We start from the raw sequence: 19,685 nt of genomic DNA, 5'->3' as shown, positions 1-19,685 counted from the left end.
AGGACTAGTGTAGCATTACACGAGTTTCCAGTGATGTGTATGTCCACAAACATCAGATTTCAACTTAGATTCTTGATTAGAAGATTACACACAGCAAAATGATATATAAAACATCATGCTCACTTTAGTTGATAGGAAAAATCATAATGCACCACAAAGATAATTGTGCCCTAAGTGCATATGCGATCATAATCGCTGAACTGTAAACACCTTCACAGCTTTTCTTATTCACTCAGCAGTTTTTTTTTTTTTTTGTAGGCTTCAAGTCCCCAACAGTTTCTTCATATAACTCATAGCATTGAACTGGCATCCCATGAAACCTAATCCCGTGGTTCTCATGAAATCTAATCTAATCCCAGGGCGAGATGAAATGGGTTGATGTCGGCGTAGACTCTAGTGGCATTTGTGGAGGAGAGCAGTGCCTGCAACAATGCCAACAACGGTTATTCAGAATGTCCTGGAGGAACACCTACAGGGTGAAATCTGTATTAAACACAAATTCGAAGGGACATGGAATTGGGACATTGCTCACTGTTAAAATATGGGCATCCAACAGGATCTTAATTACCTATACAATGTGGGACTAATAATCTCAACACACCCCCTCACGTGTAGCCTCGTAGGGTCTAACACATGGAACAAGAAATATGGTGATGCGGAGTAAAGGCGCGGTCAACTGAATCGTCACAATGTATTGGAGGAACACCTACATGGTGAAATCTGTATCAAACACAAATTGCCTATACAATGTGGGACTAATAATCTCAACACGCCCCCTCACGTGTAGCCTCGTAGGGTCTAACACATGGAACAAGAAATATGGTGATGCGGAGTAAAGGCGCGGTCAACTGAATCGTCGCAAATATCTTGCTCTGATACCATGTTAGGATATGAACATCCAACTCAAAACCAATTAACAATTAGTGGAGAGGCCCTAAAAGATTATAAACCGCAATATCTTAATTTCCCATACAATGTGGGACTAATAATCTCAACACCCGCCTAACAAATATTATTGAGGAGGGTGACTGTGCCTGCAAATACCAACAGAGGTTATTCATAATGGTTTGGAGGAGCACTTACAGGGTGCAACCTATAAAAACACAGTTTAAAGGAACAGGGAATCGGAACATTGCCCACCTGATTTTGCAGCCTTCGCCCATCTAAGGTTGGGCTTTAATGTCTTTCATATTTCTTTGAATGAATGGAGGTAAAGGTTGCATTTAAATATTAATATAAAAAATCAAACAGACAAGTAAATTTTGATTCAAATATCTAAACATGAAAGAAAATTAATTATTTTCTTTATTGATGAATAAGAAGATATGAAAATGCTGTTATCATATCCATACTATTAAAGAAATCCCGGTTATATACTTTCAAGGGAGATGGAGATGCTTCTGGTTTGAAAGACTCTTCGCAATCGGATCCGTATTTTATAAAAGCACCTGCTTTTCTACGTAACCCAGTGTAATCCTTTTTCCCTAGTAACTTAGATGAGGATTTTAAACCTTTTTGTAGAAAATGATCATACAACTGTTGACAAAATTTAAGGTGAACTCTTTGAGCATGGGGAGCATCCATAAACAAACCCATTATTACGTTCTTTGCGCCCTTAGCATTGAACTTGGCCGCATCGATCAAAGCAGACCCAGCATCTTTAACATCAGGGCCATAGATACCCGGATACATTATTAGTGCATCTCTGCAGTAAATCTCATCTTTGACCAGATCGCAAATTTTGTTAGCATCAAAGTGTGCATCCAAATCCAAAGCTTTGACATCTCTTGTAGCCGTTGACGAGGTTACAGTGAATAAGAAGATCAAAAGACCTATCAAAGAAGTTGAAGAAGATACGGCCATGACAGCATATGCTTTATGTTTCTGACTGAATGTTTTTTTATCAGAAATCTTATACTCCTTTTATATATAAAGACTACTTTTTCATTAATTAGGTAATAAAAATATTAATGGAAATTTTAATACAAAGATCTTTACACTTCGGGAGAAGATTTTAATAGCCGAAAGTCTTTTAAAAATCTTTTTCATTAATTACGTAATAAAAATACCAATGGAAATTTTAATACAAAAATCATTAGTAGAAATATTTTTTTATGCTCATGATAGTACCTTCTCGAATGATCCATCTCGTAGAATAACCGAAAAGAAAAAAAATCATCGAAATCGAAAAAACAACAGAGAATCACACAGGGTTGGATAAAATGAAACTACCTTTTTGTTCGTGGACCAAATTAACTTCGGATCACGTAAAATAAGACGAAACGATTATTATCCCTCACCATAATATCTTTACAGAACATGTATGAAGCTTAGACCTAAAAAAAAAATCAATTTTGCTTTTGATTAGGCCTGTGTCAGGTGGCTCGATGAACCCAGTGCGGACAATTGGTACTGCAATTGCTAGCAAACATTACAAAGGAATTTGGGTGTATACTGTTGGACCATTAATCGGGACACTAACAGGTGCATGGTCTTGTAATCTCATACGAGGCTTGGTTAAGCCAGTTCACACAATCGCAGCATCACCAGAGTCGTCTTCAATTAGAATTCGTCGGTTTCTATTTAATTACGATGAGCAAGCAGATGTAATTCCACAGAAAGATCCTCTCCAGATAATCTAGTCATTCTTTTATCCTCTGAAAAATCATCTTTAAAATTATTCATTAATTTGTTGACATATGCATGAAAAATCAAAAAATAGTGTTGAGCATGAAAATTCCATATTTGTAGCACTTGTAGAAGTGAAGATATGATAAATGTTTTTCAATGAGACTGTATTCCTCTAAGCTTATGCCAGGAGTTAAGTCTGCCTACAACGTCGATGATGATAACCTTATCTTTGTCTTGAGGTATTGCTCCTCTGCATAGCTTTATAATATGAACACATTCATTATCACCCGTGCATTGCAACAGAATTACTACCTATATTCATGTTTTCTTTTGTTTCTTTAGATCTGACTCGTCTGTTTTTTCCTTTCCTTTTTGTGAAGCCTGACTCGAAATTTGACTTCACACTATAACTTTACTGCTTAACGATTTTCGAGTCGGTTTACAGAGCCCAAGTTTACTTCACGCTGGACTAGTGAAGTATTGCAAGGGTTTCCAGTGATGTCGCATGTCCACAAATAAAAGATTTTAACTTAGATTCTTGATTGAAGATTACACACAAAAAAAGATAAAAAAAACATCAAGCTCGCTATAGTTTGAGAGGAAAAGTCAAAGATAATTGTGCAGAAAGTGCATATGTGATCTAACCACTTAAGTACGAACGCCTTCAAAGTTTTTCTTATTCACTCAGCAGGTTTTTTCAGAGGATTCATCACAAACATCACCTGAAAGTCCAACAATTTATTCATATAACTCACAACATTGAACTTGCGAATACCATCATAGGTTATTCAAAATAAGGCAAAACATCCTTTACCATTGCATAAATGTAACACGGTTTTGCAGCCTTCGCCCATCTAAGGTTGGGCTTCAATGTTTTTCATACTTCTTTGAACGCATGGAGGCAAAGGTTACATTTAATTTAAATATTATTATAAAAAAATCACATAGACAAGTAAATTTTCATTCAAATATATAAACACGAAATAAAACAAATTATCCATTATTTTTATTTATTGATGAATAGGAAGATATGAAAATGCTGATATCATATCAATACCATTAAAGAAATCCATGTTTTCTAATTCCAGGGGAGATGGTGCTGGTTTGAAAGACCCTTCTTCTCTATGTAACCCAGTGTAATCCTTTTTCCCTATTAACTTAGAAAAGGATTTTAAACCTTTTTGTAGAAAAGGATCATACAACTGTTGGCAAAATTTAAGGTGAACTGGGAGCCTTCGGAAACCAACCCATTATTTTGTTCTTTGCATCCATGGTATGGAACTTTGCCACACTGATCAAAGTAGACCCAACATCTTTAACATCAGGCCCATAGATACCCGAATACATCAACAGTGCATCTCTGCATAAAATCTCATTTTCCTTTTTGACCAGATCACAAATTTTGTTAGCATCAAAGTGTGCATCCAAATACAAATCTTTGACATCTCTTGTAGAGGTTGACGAGGTTATAGAGAATAAGAAGATCAAAAGACCTACCGAAGAAGTTGCGGATGAAGAAGATACAGCCATGACAGTATATGCTTCAGAACGGGTCATCACAAACAATCTACAAAATCTGGCAATAGAGTGAGACAACCAAAACACCATCAAGTATTCATAGGGCACACAAAACTCAATCAAGTGGCAATTCATAACAATCCTGGATGAAGTTAAGAAGCTAGCAGATAAACTGATATTTTTTGAAGGTTTTCATTTTGTGCATAGAAGGGCAAACAAGGCAGCAGACCAGTTGGTTATTTTCAAAAAAAAATGACAGCATATGCTTTATGTTTCTATATGAATGTTTTTTAGTGAGGAGTCTTATAGTCCTTCTATATATAGAGACTACTTTTTTCATTAGTTAGGTAATAAAAAGGATAATGGGAATTTTAATGCAGAAATATTTACACAATAAGAGAAGATTTTAATAAGAAGGCACAATTGAGGGATACTCTCACAAATTGGGGGATACTCACGGTTATATGGAGATGAATTTTGACTAAGGGGTATTTTTAAGTATCCCCCGATTAAAAACCTGAAAAAAGAAAAGAAAAAAAGAATCAGAAAATTGCAAAATCATAATGATAGATCCACAAAGAGACAGAATGAAGAGAAAATCAATGTAGCTCAAAAGTTAGAAATGAAGTTCTCACCAGAAATGGTTTTCCGGGTCCAAGAACATAGCTCAGTGGTATCCCATCAACTCCAGTAAGGAGGAAGTCAAGGGTTCAATCCCCGCCGTCGTAAAGGTTTGTAACAAATTTGTTGTATAGTGGGTTGAGCGATGTTGGGTCTGACAGTGGGCCAGTCCAACTGGCTGGGTTCGGGTAGGGGCCTGGGCCCGGCTTTCGCGTATCAGAAAAAAAAATATTTTTCCTTTTTTTGATTTACATATCGACATCACCGAACTATTTATTCATGGGTTCCATGATCGCTATCTTTATTTTTATCAGAGTCGATCCTGTGTGTATTAGGGCCCTGTGCGAACTTAATCGCAGGGCCTTTTTACGTTCAATTTTTTTTCCCGACAATTTCGGATAGAAATGAGAATATGAAACTAAGATGATTCATATACATATTGCTAGGATACACATAACAAGTTCTTTACGGTTATAAGCATTGCTTTTATACATATTGTCTAGTTCAACACAAAAAAAGGGTCCAAAAAAATATTGTCGACTAGTTTTTCTAGTATTTACCGTCCGTATCTTTGTAAATAACTTCAACTTCTCCCATCTGTGAGTGTTAGTTAACCAAAATCTATGTACATGAAAGACACGTAAATACTAAAGTTGTTAGCAAACCAAAAATACAAATGGAAGACTTCAGAATATTAATATCAAATATGACATGCATCTATACCATTCAAAAGATCATCGATGGAAATTTAGCCGTCTTGAATTCACTGCTGCAAAATCATCGACTAAGGAATCGATATCAACGTCGTCAAAAAAACCATGCTCAATCGATATCATAGCCAACCCATTGAGTCTTTCTTGGGCCATGGTAGTACGCAAAAACGACTTCAATATGTTTAATTTTGAAAAGCTTCTTTCTGCCGATGCTACTGTAACTGGAATTGCTAAGAGTACTTTATATGCAATAGATGTAATCGGAAAGCTATCTTGACGTTTTAAGAAGTTAAATATACCAACTGCTGTGGTTATTTCCCTTGGTAATACTTTACGTAAAACTTTCAACTCGGCAAACAAATCGTTTACATCAATATCCGACGCTTCCTCGTGTCTTAGGGAAGCTTCAAGATTATCACAACGAGCTTTCAAATGATCATCATCCATTGAGTTCAAAGTATCCGAACTAAACAAGAAACCGAATATGTCGCCACACCGTCTTTCAAGTGAACTAATAGCTTGATCAACAATCTGCAAGAAAAACTTAGTTCGAAAAGACTCTTCAGCTGATTGGATTGTTTCCTCACAATTTCCAATCTCATTAAAAAATTGTGTTTTACGAATTTCCAATCTCATCAAAAGATTCTTCAACATACCTACATTCTACGTCATCACTACCAAGTCTACCATCATCTTCCGTATCAGAAATCTCTTCATTTTCGCTGACAACTATGTTAGGCACTTCTTCACGGTCATTATCAATGAGGTTGGGATCGTTTTCTATTTCATTATGGTCCAAACTGGGAGCAACGTTTTTATTTTCAGTTGAATGTGGAACTATTATAGGTGCAATCTTAACAAGAAATCTATTTAAAGCTCCTCTTTGTGATTCCTTTAAAGCTAGCTCTTTTCTCTTCTTTAAAATTTTTTCATGACCAGACTTTTCTTTTCTTAAACTCTTAACCATCTTTTAAAAAAACTAATGATTGTTATTACCTGATTAAAGCCAATTCTCCAAATTCCAGCTAACAAAAACGGAACCAAGTAGTAGCAATCCAAACTGAAACCCACAACACCATAGCTTTCTTCCACAATCCAAACTCAAACAGTCAAACCCACATCACATAACTTTGTTCCTATACACCAAACCAATAATAATCAACAAACGAACAAAAGATTTACCAACTACCAAACTAGACAACCATATCAAAATTCAAACCTAATCAAGGTGACAAGGTGAAATTGACCTAAATTAGACAACAAGATGAAATCATCACTAATTACTAAACCCTTAAATCTTTCGAATTAAATCAAAAAGAACATTCAACACCAAATAAGACTAAAATTCCATTACTGGTCTTACATTTTCATAAATAAAAATCGATTACCTTGAATTGAATACTTGAAAGAGGAAGGAGGGTCTTAATAGTTAGCTTACTTCACTAAATAAGAATGGTTGATTAGACTTATGAATCGATCTGTTATTCCAAATAGAAGACAAGAGAAAACTAGGGTGGTTTGGTTCTGTTCGAGAGAAATTGAGAATTTTTAAGAAATCTTCCCCTAACAGATGATAGAAGACGTGGAAGAAATAGGTAAGGTAAGAAAAAAAAAAGGCGTGGGCCTTGGCTAATAGGGAAATAAGTTATAATTTGGGCTTAGTTTTTGTGCATGAAAAAAGGTCTTGGCCTAAGATGGGCCTGGTGAGTCGCACCTCCTGTACCCCTCAGGCCCGATTCTGATTTTTATAATTTATTTTGTTCGGCCGAATTAGGGGTGTGCAATGGACGGATGGTTGCGGGTTAGGGGGTCACCCGCAACTTAAACGTCAAAGTTGCGGATTTGGAAAATTGAACCGTGACCGGTCCAATCACCCGCGAATTTGATCCTGCGGATGAGCGGATTGTACGGATCAGATGCGAATTAACCGCGGATTTAATAAAAAAAAAAAAGTAAGTAAGTAAGTAAAACATTGCAATGATAGTAGTACTTGCAATGATATTACTAACAGATGCATCCGAAATTGGTTTGCAACCCTACAAGTGCATTTTCAGTCGAAATACTAATGTTAATTTTCATGAATTTTCTTATCGTAAAGAAGAAGAACAAGTGTGAAATGAAAATCATTTAAGAAAGTGGTTTGGCTAGAGAACCTGAGAGACTAAGGTAGTTAAGAGGTGAAGGTATCTCAATGGTTGATAATGCAGAGAAACTTCCAAGGAGTTGATTATTACTGAGATGAGACTCATGAAAGAAAATGTTACGAGAAACACTTCTGCAAATGAAACTATAAAGGAGCGCTTAATTGGGGGTTCTGGAAAATAATTGGGGGCATCATCAAATTTATACCCACATCAGAAAAGTAAGAGGCTTCCAAAATGATGGTGAAAATACCATTTTACCCTTCTCTAAAAACTAACTCTAAAATCTTATTAACACTTAAGATAGACCTTCCAATTTTCATTCAACCCCAAACTCTTCTTCTCCTCCTCCCCTCCCTCTCCCCATCGTCCCCATTTTCTCCATTAACAACTGTGGAGAAAAAAAAAATTCATCTGATTTATAATTGCAGTTTCAGAAAAAAGATCGTTAACATCGAAGTTTTGTTGCTTAACGATTTTTGATTTGCATGAGGAATTTATGAAAAATTGTTAACCATTAGGGTGGAGATGAAAACGGCCCTACCAATAATTTTTGCCCTAGTTTTGAGTCGTTGGTTCCGAAGTTTTTTTTCTTAACGATTCTTGAACTGCATGTTTCATTCATGATAAGTCGTCAACCATTAGGTGTAGGTGAAAACAATTTTTTCTACGACCCTTTTTAATCATCAACGACTCTGTATTTATGCCAAACCACCTCTCTGTTTGAAAAAAATGAAAGGGTTGTCAATTAATTAATAATGTGTTAACGATCCTATGTTGACGACCAATTTATGAAATTAACGACTCAGTACCCTTCATATACAATTCCTCTGTCAACAAAAGTGTAAGGATCGTCAATAGAAAGCAATTGAATCGTCAATTTTACTTTGAGAATCGTCAATAAATAATCTGAGTCGTCAATTATTTCTAAGGTTTTATATTACTGTCTGGTTTGTATGAAAATGGTGCCTTAATTGCACAGGAAAATACACGACAACACTGAAGGTCATACTCTCTCATTTTATACGACCTGATATTTGGTATGGTATACAAACACTACTTGGTTGAGAAAATAACCAAAGAGAACTAGTAATTATTATTGAAACACAGGTTAATAATATTATTAGTGAAAATTAATTAGTATAGGGCTTTTTATTTTGACTGAGATGGCCAGCGTTGACTGGCGATTTTCTAGGGATTCAAAACCCCTTTTTTCTTCTCCGTCCCATCCATGGATGAGGGGGTTTATTTACCTTCTTCCTCTCCAAATCTCATTGATAAAAACAAAAGATTTAAGGGTTTTTGTGGGGAAACTAATTTTACTCCTTTGAATGGTGCTTTGGAATCGAATTGTGCTTCAGTGAAAAGTAATGGGGGGTCTTCAAATCATAGCAGCAGATGGAGTAATCCTCTTCCAATCATCAGCTCTTCTACAACAACAACGAATCTAGATTATGTAGAACCCAAGAAGATCAATGGGGAAACTTCTGCATTCTTCGATTCAGGTGAACTCAAACCTAAAATTGAAAATTGTGCTTCTTTAGTTGTTGGGTATTTTGTGGGGCAGAGATTGGATTTTAATTTTGTAAAAGAGAAGTTAATCTTAAATTGGAAAACTAAGGGAGACTTTTCCATGACTATCCATGGAGAAAATGTCTTTCTTTTTAAGTTTGTATAAGAAGAAGATAGAACAAGGGTGTTGGAGGCTGGTTCTATTGACATTGCAAATCGTCTATTCATAGTTAGACCTTGGTCACCATTTATTGAACAACAGATTGCTTCAATTCATTCAATCCCAATCTGGATGAACCTAAGAGATGTTCATATTCACCTTTGGAATGAAATGGGATTTGAAAGATTAGGTAATGTAGTTGGCAGACCTATTATGACTGATTCTCATACAGCTATGAAGACTAGGATGAATTATGCGAGAATATGTGTCGAAGTTGATATAGATTGCACTTTTCCAGCTGAGATTCCTTACAGAATTGACAATGAAAAGTTTGTGGTGAGGACAGAGTATCCATGGAAACCCCCCTCGTGCTCACATTGTAAGAGTTTTGGTCACCCTAGTGGTAAGTGCAAGCTTGCACCTAAGAGTGCTAAAACAAATTGGTCAGGAGAGATTGAAAGCAGAGACATTGACGTGGAGAACGAAGGCAGAGATCTTGATTCTAGAATTTTAGCGAAGAAGATTTCGGATCGAGTATGTGTGGGTAAAGGTGATATTGACAATGTAGAAATGTCTACAGACATTGCGACTACTAATGATCCTTTTGAGTTTCTTAAGAAGAAGAAAAAAGATCAAGGAAAACCAAAGAAATTCTTTCGTTTGAGGAGACCCAAGAAGGTATTAAAATGGATATAAATGCTCAACCGGTCATGAAAGGGGCAAGTACCTCATCCACCGACCCATCAGTTCCTTCCGGCTTTGAAAACCATAATAGATTTCAGGCCTTGGAAGAAGAGGAGGGGTTTCCACTTCTCAATTAGCTTTGGAAGACTCAGGGATAAGCATAATGAAGCCATCATCGTCCGAGCCAATTCCTGAATCTTCTAAGAAATTGAGGTTAAAAGCTAAAGCAACAGGTATGTTCCCTACTGGTACTTTAAGTACAAAAAAGAAAAATTTCCAAAAATCTGGAGTCCCTAAAAAGATATCAACAACTAAGCTCTTGGATTTTGGTTCTTTATGGGGATTAGATTTTCCCCCTCGGAAAATAGATCGTCAAGACATGTTTAATGATCTTGCGAAAGATCATGATGATTTATCCATAGATGATGTTGAAGAGCATTCTACTTAATAGTAGGAAGTATTCTTTTTCTCTGTTTGCAGTTTGCTTCTTGAATTTAAGGGTCGACAAGTTGGGTCCTCTGTTTTGATCTTCTTTGTGTTCTTAGATTTTTGCTCTTTAGTTTGAGATTTGTTGTACTACTGTCTCTTTGAGTTTTTGCTCATCCGTAGTTGTATTCGCCTGCACACGGCTTGTGTGCTTTTAATCTATTCTCTTTGATCGATCAAAAAAATTAAAATTATTATTAGTGAAAGAGAGATTGACAGTGGAATGGGAACTGTGATCCCGTTTCATTTCTTAGTACCCATTAATTAGCCTTACATCCCAAATTAGACTTCCCTAGGCAGTATATATATATATAGTAGAAATTGACTTTTAATCCCAATTTTGTTGGGCTTTAGACACTCTAGTCCTGTCATCTCAAACCTAGTATTAGGTGATCCAAATTTACACAATTTAAAACGAGTTAGCCCTTTTACGAACAGTTCAGTCCAAAGCTTCAACAAATCCATATCGAAAATGACCATCATACAAAAATCACATATCGATCTGTTCATAAATCATTTCTTTCTCTTCACCATCCTCGATCTGCAGAGCTCTGCAGCGACAATGAAATTGTAGGTTTTAGTTTCTCACTTTATTTTACTCGGTTACTCCTTCGAAATTGCTTGGATTTCGGTCTCCATCTTTTTTTCTTCTCGGTCCAGTTTATCTATGAAACCATCGAAAGTGAGAGAGAATACAACCAATCACTGGTGATGTTTACGTACAAATCAGACATGAAGGAGGACGTTCTGATTTCCTATATATCATTTTTCAGGTTAGTATTATAACTTTGATTACTCTTGATTCATTTATCCCTTATTCGATTTTGTTTTCCGTTCGATTTTTACCGGGTTTGGATTTTTTTTTTTTATCGATCATTATATTCAAATTTATTTGAACAAAACGTTGAATATTTTCATGTCTTGATAACTTAATTGTTTTATGAATTATTTCGATTTGATGTTTTGATTTTAGGTTTTTGATTATGATAAAACTTTGATTTGTCTTTTTTAAATTGGATGGGGAACTAGGGCTTCTGAGTATTTCGACAATCATCCAATTAAGAATGTAGTCGGAGAAGATGGTGAAGAGATTGATTGGGAAGGGAAAATTGATGACGGTTGGCTTAAAGAAATTAATTGTTTGGAATGGGAGAGTTTTGCTTTTTATCCTAGTCCGTTAATTGTTCTCGTCTTTGAAAGATACAACAGGTATGGTACTCAAATTTCTTCAATTAATTGTCTTGGATGCCTTTTTTATTTGATTCGTTCTGTAATTTATCAAACTGAAAATGTTGAATTGAGAATTACGGAAACATTTTGGAGATAAAAAAACTAACCTGACCACAATGAACACAAATTTCTGCTATTTGTCCCTACATATGACTTTGGTAACACTGAGAATCTAATCTTATCTGTAGTGGTACTAAATATGGGTGGAATTGACATTTTTTAGTAGCATATCTGGCCTAAATGTTACTATGCCGATAGATTATTGAAGTGAATTGTTTGATGTTAAACTGATCGACACTGACATTTCTTGTCTTCAATTATAGTCATCAAGTATAATTACTTAACAATTTGGTCTAGCTCCAATGTCATTTGCATTAACTACAACCATTAACGCTCATTAGTTCCATCTCGATGGACCCGTGTGCAATGCCGAGATGCTCGCATTTTGTGTATCTACAGCCATTGGTGCTCATCAGTTCCATCCGAGAGGACGTGAGTGCAATTTCTTGGTAACTTTCTGTACTTAAACTACGATTATTAGTAAAATTTCTTAGCATTTAGGTCTCTACACTCACATTTTATGTCTTTAACTATGGTTGTTGGAGCTCATCAGCTCCACTTAGAATAGAGTTTAATTTCCTAGCATGATTATGACATCTTCTATCTTAAATTAAGGTCATTAAGCATCATTACTTGGCAATTTGGTCTTCTCTCCAATGTTATTTGTCTTCAATTACTGCCGTTAGTGCTCATCAGTTTTATTTCAGAGAACTGAGTGCAAAATCTTAGCATTTCGGTCACACACTTGCATACTGTGTCTTCAACTACAATCATGGGCACTCACCAGTTCCATGTTCGATCCAGGTGGAACCGAGTGTAACTTCTTAACATATTATGGGTACGAAATAGCATTCAAATATGTGTGGATACCAGCGTATAGTATCCATTTGCTTTTTAAAAGCTTAGCAAAATAGAATAGTTAAAAAAGTTGTGGATGTCTTGAAATCTGATTAAGTAAATAAATAGTTAAGATTTTCATTTTGTCATGCAGCAATGCAAGTGATGATGACAAGATCCTTTTTTATTGGAGCTTTGTACTTTCCTCTATTGTTTGTACAGCCATGTATCTAGAAAAAAATGGTGGGTTTTCAACAGAAAAAAATTTGTCACCAAAAAAAAAAATCATCTCTCAAGGACAATTTTAGAGTAGTTTAAATGTGCTGTACATTCAGAACTGGTGCGTAATTAGGAGTCCTTCAAAATATTTTCCATTCATAAAATGCAATCACATAGAAAATATCATCTGAGAAGTAGTATGTTTATGGGTACGAAGTAGCCTGATGTACAATCTGGTGCACCATCCTATTTCCTACAGGAAGTAGCCTGTTTATGGGCTCGAATACTTGATTTCATGCATATTTTTTAGGTGTGTTCATGCTTGTGCACCGATGTATTTTTCATGAAAAAAGTAGTTCCCAAAGTACGACTTCAGGCATATTTTATAGGTGTGTACAAACTAGTACACATGTGAAAATGATAACTATATAAGCTTATGCCTGCATAAATAACTAGGGTGTGTACACATGTGAAGTTTGTGACTCCATAAGCTAATATATGCAAGACTTGAGTGTACAAACTAGTACATATGGTGAAAATAATGACTTCTTAAGCTTATGCTTGCATAAATAACTAGGGTGTACAAACTAGTACTCTTGTGAAAAATAATGACTTCATGAGCTTGTGCGTGCATAAATAACTAGGGTGTACTAACTAGTATATTTGTGAAATAATGACTCTGTAAGCTTATACTTGCATAAATAACTAGGGTCAACAAACTAGTACACATGTGGGGCGTTACTTTGGAGCAAGACATTATTTTGGACCTTTAAGCAGGTTCTGTTTCAAAATATTATTTTATCTCCTGTATCTTTTTATCCGTGTATTCACTTTTACTAAATTTGATTCCAACATTTAGGGAAGAATTAAAGCTCTTTGGACTGGCGTTGGGCCAAACGTAGTCGAAATGCCATTATAAATGTTGCTAAACTGGATAGTTATGATCAAATTAAATGGGTAACTCAGAGTACTTAATCTCAATTTTGAGTGGTCAATTCATTTTATGTGGCCTATCTATTTATCAACATTTGTGCTCCTGAATATGACTTACTTCATTCCAATCAAGACAACTTTGAAACTTTTGGGCTACAAAGATAATATGCTATTACTTATCTCCTTGTTAGTCTAGGGCAGGGGAACTTGGAATAAGGTTTTCCTGTTGGTTTGTATTATTTTTTGTTGCGATATTATGTTATAGGTTGCTTTTTGATTGATAGTTGAGGGAAACATGAAAATGATCATATCATTTGGGTATATCTGTTTTGATTACATGTGTACATAGTTGTACACATGTTGATTGTTAATGTGTACATAGTTGTACACATGTTCTTTCTTAATGTGTACATAATTACACACATATAGATTTTTAATGTATACATAGTTGTATACATATTGGTCGTTATATACCTTATTATTATAGGAATACTATCACCAACCTACTCTTCTATTTCTTACAGTAATAGAATTGAAATAGCATGCATATCAAGAGGTTGTTGCTTTGAAGAGGCAAGAGGAGCTCATTCGTGAGAAAGAGGAGACTTGGCAAGATGAGACGGAGCAAAAAGTAAATAGTGGAGATGCTGACAAGGAAAAACGCTCCAACGAAAAACAGGTATTATGATTATCTCTAGAATAACCATTTTATCGTCGGTTGGACTCATAAGATATTTTCTTGTTTCTTTCTTAGCAAAAGCTCCTGGTGTAATTTGTATTGTTTTCAACTTTCGTGCAATCTTTTATTGTACAATGACTTCACAAGGAAGTAGACAATTTTTTGTACGGTGACGTCGACCAAACAAGTTTTCTTATAATTATCTTTGGTCGTGTCTTCCCACTCCGCCACGTTCCATTTTGCTGTGCTCGCAGAGCAAACAAAAGCATAACGGTGGCTCACAAGACTAGATGTTAATGAAATCCAATGATATTTCAAAGCAATTGTTTTACACTTGTATTGCAGGTTAGTTTCTCTATCCTACAAAATATTGTGTCGTTTACTTTCCTATAATGTATCTGTTACCTTGCTGATTTTGGTATACCTATTTTGTTGGGGTTTGCCCTACCTGTTTTAGTATCGTTGGCTTATTTTGCAGGACCAGTTAAGTTAACTAGTTACAACTACATCAACCAAGTAGCAATTATGATAATGAGTCTATGATGTGGAGTTTGTCTCCTTTATTTAGTGAGTCTGAACTGGTGTACAAACTGCTGCAGCATCCTATTTCCGATAAGACTTAGCCTGTTTATGGGTATGAATACTTGATTTCACGCATATTTTCTAGGTGGTCATATCCTTGTGCACCAATGTATTTTCCATCAAAAAAGTAGGTCTGAATGTGGGTATGAACGAACGATTTCTTGCATGTTTTATAAGTGTGTACAAACTAGTACACAAGTGAAAATAATGACTTCATAAGCTTATGCTTGCATAAATACTCTAGTGTGTACAAACTAGTACACAATTGAAAATAATGACTCCATATGCTTTTGCTTACATAAATAACTAGGGTGTAAAAACTAGTACGCATGTGAAAATAATGACATTTATCTCATGTCAGCTTAACTTATACAGGTAGACCAGCTCCATAAAATGAGCTAACTGATGAATTCGAAATTCTTGAGGCTGGGATTTGGAATGCAGTTCTCTAAACAATGGTAAGAACATTAATAAGTAAGATCCATGTTATAACTGGTGTAGCACGACGAAACATTTTATCGAAACCTGCCATCCTATTAAGTAGAGAACTCTTTTCAGGATAAAGGGCAAAAAACGATAGCAAGACTTGTCACATATGATGATGTGAACAAGAGGTTGCAGGGACTTCATTTATCTACTCCAGTAATATCAGGCAGCCTCATTACTGTAGATTGGAAAAAGGTACCAAACATTTGTAAATTAAGTTACAAATGTTACTAGTATAACATTGAATAGGTATAGTTTGTTGTCCTAATGCTCCCACTCATATTTTGATTAGATAAATTGATTACCGAAACACTAACGGAATCCCATGACAACTAATCACTTTTTACTGTTGTTTGGTTTAGTACTGGGTATAATTAGATCGACTGAGATTTACCAGTTGAACGAGAGATTGGAGTATAATGTGGAGAAAAGTTTGAGTAATTTGGTTGAGACATCAATTACTACAATGATAGGTTAGAACACTTTGGTATGGAACTGTTGTTTCGAAATATAACAGTAGTTCATTTCCTTGTATTCTAGTTTGTCCGTTTATCGATTCAATTTCGTTCGGAGTGACATGTATTGTTGAACTTCAGTGTTCTTTTTAATAGGAGGGGATGTGGGTTGATTGGTGATACGATTGTTTGACTTTGAACTTTATGATGTCCAATTGGAATTAAAATTTAGATTTTTCGGTGTATTGCCAAGTAAAACATGAGTTTCCTATTAGCTTCTAAGTCATGCTATTCGAGCTTCCATAAGATATCAACTAAGCCCATGTGACACTCTTTTGTTAGGTGTTGCAGATATTCACGATTCCAAAAACTGACTCTTATATGTGTGTAATTTCACTGGAAATTCACAGTTGATTCTATTGTTGCAGGAAAAACCATGTCAGTCTGGTATCATGCTTCGGTATTCAAATCATCATGTGGCTTCTGTATCTTTTTCCTGGATGCAGGTTAAATGCTAAGCCATCCTATGCAAATCCAGCCATTACGCATCTCGAGCTTGGCGTGGTTTATATTTTTGTCAGTCTGCACAGACTAGAGTGGCAGTCTGGTTATATGAATGTTTGATTTTCTATATTTTTGTCGAAGTGTGAATTACAAATTTTAAAAAGTGAAAATTATATAGTCGTATGGGTACTCTTTTTGTAGATCTCAAAGAGCTTTCCGAATATATAAAGTTTGTGAATTTTGAACGAGCGGTTCGAAAAAAAAATGTTTTTTAATTATTTGTATATTGCTGACATGATCATGAGTCATTTTGGATTAAAATGGAAATATTTGGACTAAATTGTATAAGGACTATTGGTGTACTTTCCACATATTTGGACTAATTTGTACGTAGTTGACTCGAAATGGACTAAATTATATTTTTGGACTGATTTTTAGACTAATCCGTATTTTTCCCGTGTATATATATATATATATGAGAGTATATATAAGAGATAAACATGGCCACCGACGAAATTAGTATTAACCCTCAGATGACAAGTGCTTGCTTAGGTGTCATTTAAGTGGAGTTAACATGGGTCCCACAGTGGTGTACAACCACATAACTTAACCGACTCATAGCCTAAGGGTCGTTTTAGCTTCTCTTAACGATCCTTGAATTTTTTTTTTTTTTTTTAAGTCGTATGGTTTGAAACATGTTAAGTTAACGACCCTAAATGACCTAACTAGTTGGAGTCGTCAATGCTATCACGCTTGGTTGACGATTTTTCATAACTTGTAAAATTTGCAGGTTGGAGTCGTCAACTGTTGTGACAAATCATTGACGACTCATCAGGGTCGTTGGTTGATTACCATCTCGACCTAACGACCCTCGCTCTGAGTAGTTGCATGGTGTCCATGAATCGACCACTTGGAGCACCATTCATACAATTTGAAGAGTATAGGAAGTTTACCTGATTGTTTTGAGCTTCGGGTTCTTCATATGGAGGATTGGTTCCTTCATTTTGATCAATCGGATCCTTATTTCCATCATTTATCAAAGCTTCCTCTATTAACATCTCTTCATCAAACATCCAATCCATAGGATTAGTTGAGACAATCTCACCATCGACACAATTATGTATGTTGTTTAAACCTTCACCAACATCACTTCCTCCACTAGAATCACACATTTCAAATAACCCTAAGTTTTCCCCCAAAAACTCACCTCCTTCTTCTCCATAACACAAAAACACAATTTTTCTTTTATCAAATTTTTATCCCTAAATCTAATTTTAATCTAACTAAGCTAATTAACAACTAATCAACACAATTACCACTAATGGTTTGGGGTAGTTTAGCCGTTTAAAAAAATGGGATAAAGGATAACCCTCAATTACTATTTCATGACCTTTTTTGTCCTGTAGTTAGGGGCCCCTGAATTCAGCATTGCTATGAAGATATTTAGGAAAATCAAAAACAAATTTTAATTAATCAACATTTTGTGTTCGCCACCGGAAGTTAACTAACCATACTATTTGGCTCATAGACTACGGTGCGGATAAATTCGCGAATTTACAAAACCAACCGCAACCAAACCGCTAAACCTTGCGGATTTGAAAATTCACCTGTGACAAATCCATAGACTCTTGCGGATTGGTTTTCACCCGCAAATTTACGGACGGTTGCAGATGAAATCCACGCTTCCGGATTGTATGCAAACCCCTAGGTGGAATGCAATACCGACTGGGAATTTTCCTCTGCAGTAGCCAATTGAATGCAATACCAACTGGGGATTTTTTTTCAACAACCTTTTCAAGCCTGCGTCTAATTCAGATCAAAATGTTTGAGTGGATTTCACACCATGGGTACTGCATGTGTGCTAGCAAGGGAATAAAACTTAGGTTAAATTGAAACCCAAACTCGTGAATCCAGAGAAGTGAGTTGTGTCTCTCTATCGGAAGTTGCTGTTTGTACTTCAAATCATGTTGCCGTCATTAGCCAAAGTCGATTGGTTCTCACAAAGGGTCAAGGTTCATACAGGGAAGCAAGGAAATCGAGCTGATGTGATATGGATGGAAAGGAGATCTAAAACTGATTGATTAAATGGGTTTTGATGGAATCTGGAGCTCGAGATATGTTGCAATTGCTAAGTCAATTTCTAATGAATAGATTTCAATCGGCATTGTTGGGTGACAATATCTGATGCCGATTCTACTTTAGATAAGGGGTACTCTAATTATTTTATAATATTTTTTTTTAAAGTATCTCCAATTTATGAGAGTATCAAAATCTATAAAATCCTAAGCCATGCGAGCCCCCACGTTGAATGATGAGCGTCGCCGTTGAATTCCTACAATCTCTGAGATAAGAGTTCTCACGTTAAATCTGGAGAGGGCACTTGGGGAGACTTAATTGGTCAAGGGAACATATGGACTTCACCCTTAAAAAAACAGCCGCGTCTTTTTTCTTCTCCGTCCTTTCTTCTTTTCGAGTCACCTAAAAATTCAAGTAACTCTTTTTGTTTTTTTTTTTCAATGTTTTGTTTTAATCTTATGATGTTGACTTTCTGGGTTTAATTTGTTCACTAGGGTTTATAGTTTCTAATTTATGACTGGAATTGTTATATGCAGGTTACATTTCTGTATCTTTTTTTTTTTATGATTGGTATTGTTGTAGAATTTGTAGAAATATTGTCTTCTTTTGTTTTGCTTATGATTTTTTCCAGTACAACAGGGAACAGTGATGTCTATATTAATGTTACGATGTTTATACTGCAGGTGCAAGATAGTATACTTGCGGCTAAGGTGCAAAGGTGTTGTTCTTGAGCACTGATGTTAATGATTGCTCAATTGGGTAGAAGAACTCCAGCAGATGCATGGCTTCTAAACCCTGAGAGATATGATTGGTATGCTGTAGAGTTTGTAGAAATTTCTTCAGGTAGAGAGCATATCTTTATGTTGTATGATGAATGATCTGTAACATTTCAATATCTTTTTGTTCGTGACTGGTATTGCTACAGAGTTTGTGACAAAGCACACCTTCTTGCACCCAAATAAATTTAGTAGGCACTAGAAACTGATGATATCATGTATTTCTTTATTTTGTTTAGGGGGAGGCTATTTAAATGAGGTAAGAAGAGGGAATGCTAAGAAATCAGATAATATGGTGCCACTATGGGATTTAAGTATTGAAAGCTCAAACATTGGTAAGTTATAGTACAATTTGTCATATGCAATTATATGAAAGATACGC

At 35.6% G+C, this 19,685-nt stretch overlaps 1 protein-coding gene across 1 annotated transcript; it reads right to left on the bottom strand.

Annotated features, from left to right (window-relative positions):
- Positions 1-5,504: 5,504 nt before the first annotated feature.
- Positions 5,505-6,450, bottom strand: LOC113358959. The gene is made up of 2 exons (XM_026602669.1): positions 6,144-6,450; positions 5,505-6,049 (listed from the first exon to the last, which is right to left on the bottom strand). Exons 1-2 carry the CDS (start codon positions 6,448-6,450, stop codon positions 5,505-5,507), a joined length of 852 nt encoding a protein of 283 aa, XP_026458454.1.
- Positions 6,451-19,685: the final 13,235 nt, after the last annotated feature.

This window comes from Papaver somniferum, chromosome 3 (genome assembly GCF_003573695.1).
Source record: "Papaver somniferum cultivar HN1 chromosome 3, ASM357369v1, whole genome shotgun sequence".
Lineage (NCBI taxonomy): Eukaryota > Viridiplantae > Streptophyta > Magnoliopsida > Ranunculales > Papaveraceae > Papaver > Papaver somniferum.
Note: the sequence above shows the minus strand (reverse complement) of the source record. Positions and strands in the feature narration are given on the sequence as shown.

Bases quoted from the DNA above. Each gene is read 5' to 3' on its own strand.
- LOC113358959 (XM_026602669.1), bottom strand. From the start codon at position 6,450: ATGGTTAAGAGTTTAAGAAAAGAAAAGTCTGGTCATGAAAAAATTTTA. The intron at 6,050-6,143 runs GTAGGTATGTTG...CAATCCAATCAG, and splicing joins TGGTAGTGATGACGTAGAAT to CTGAAGAGTCTTTTCGAACT.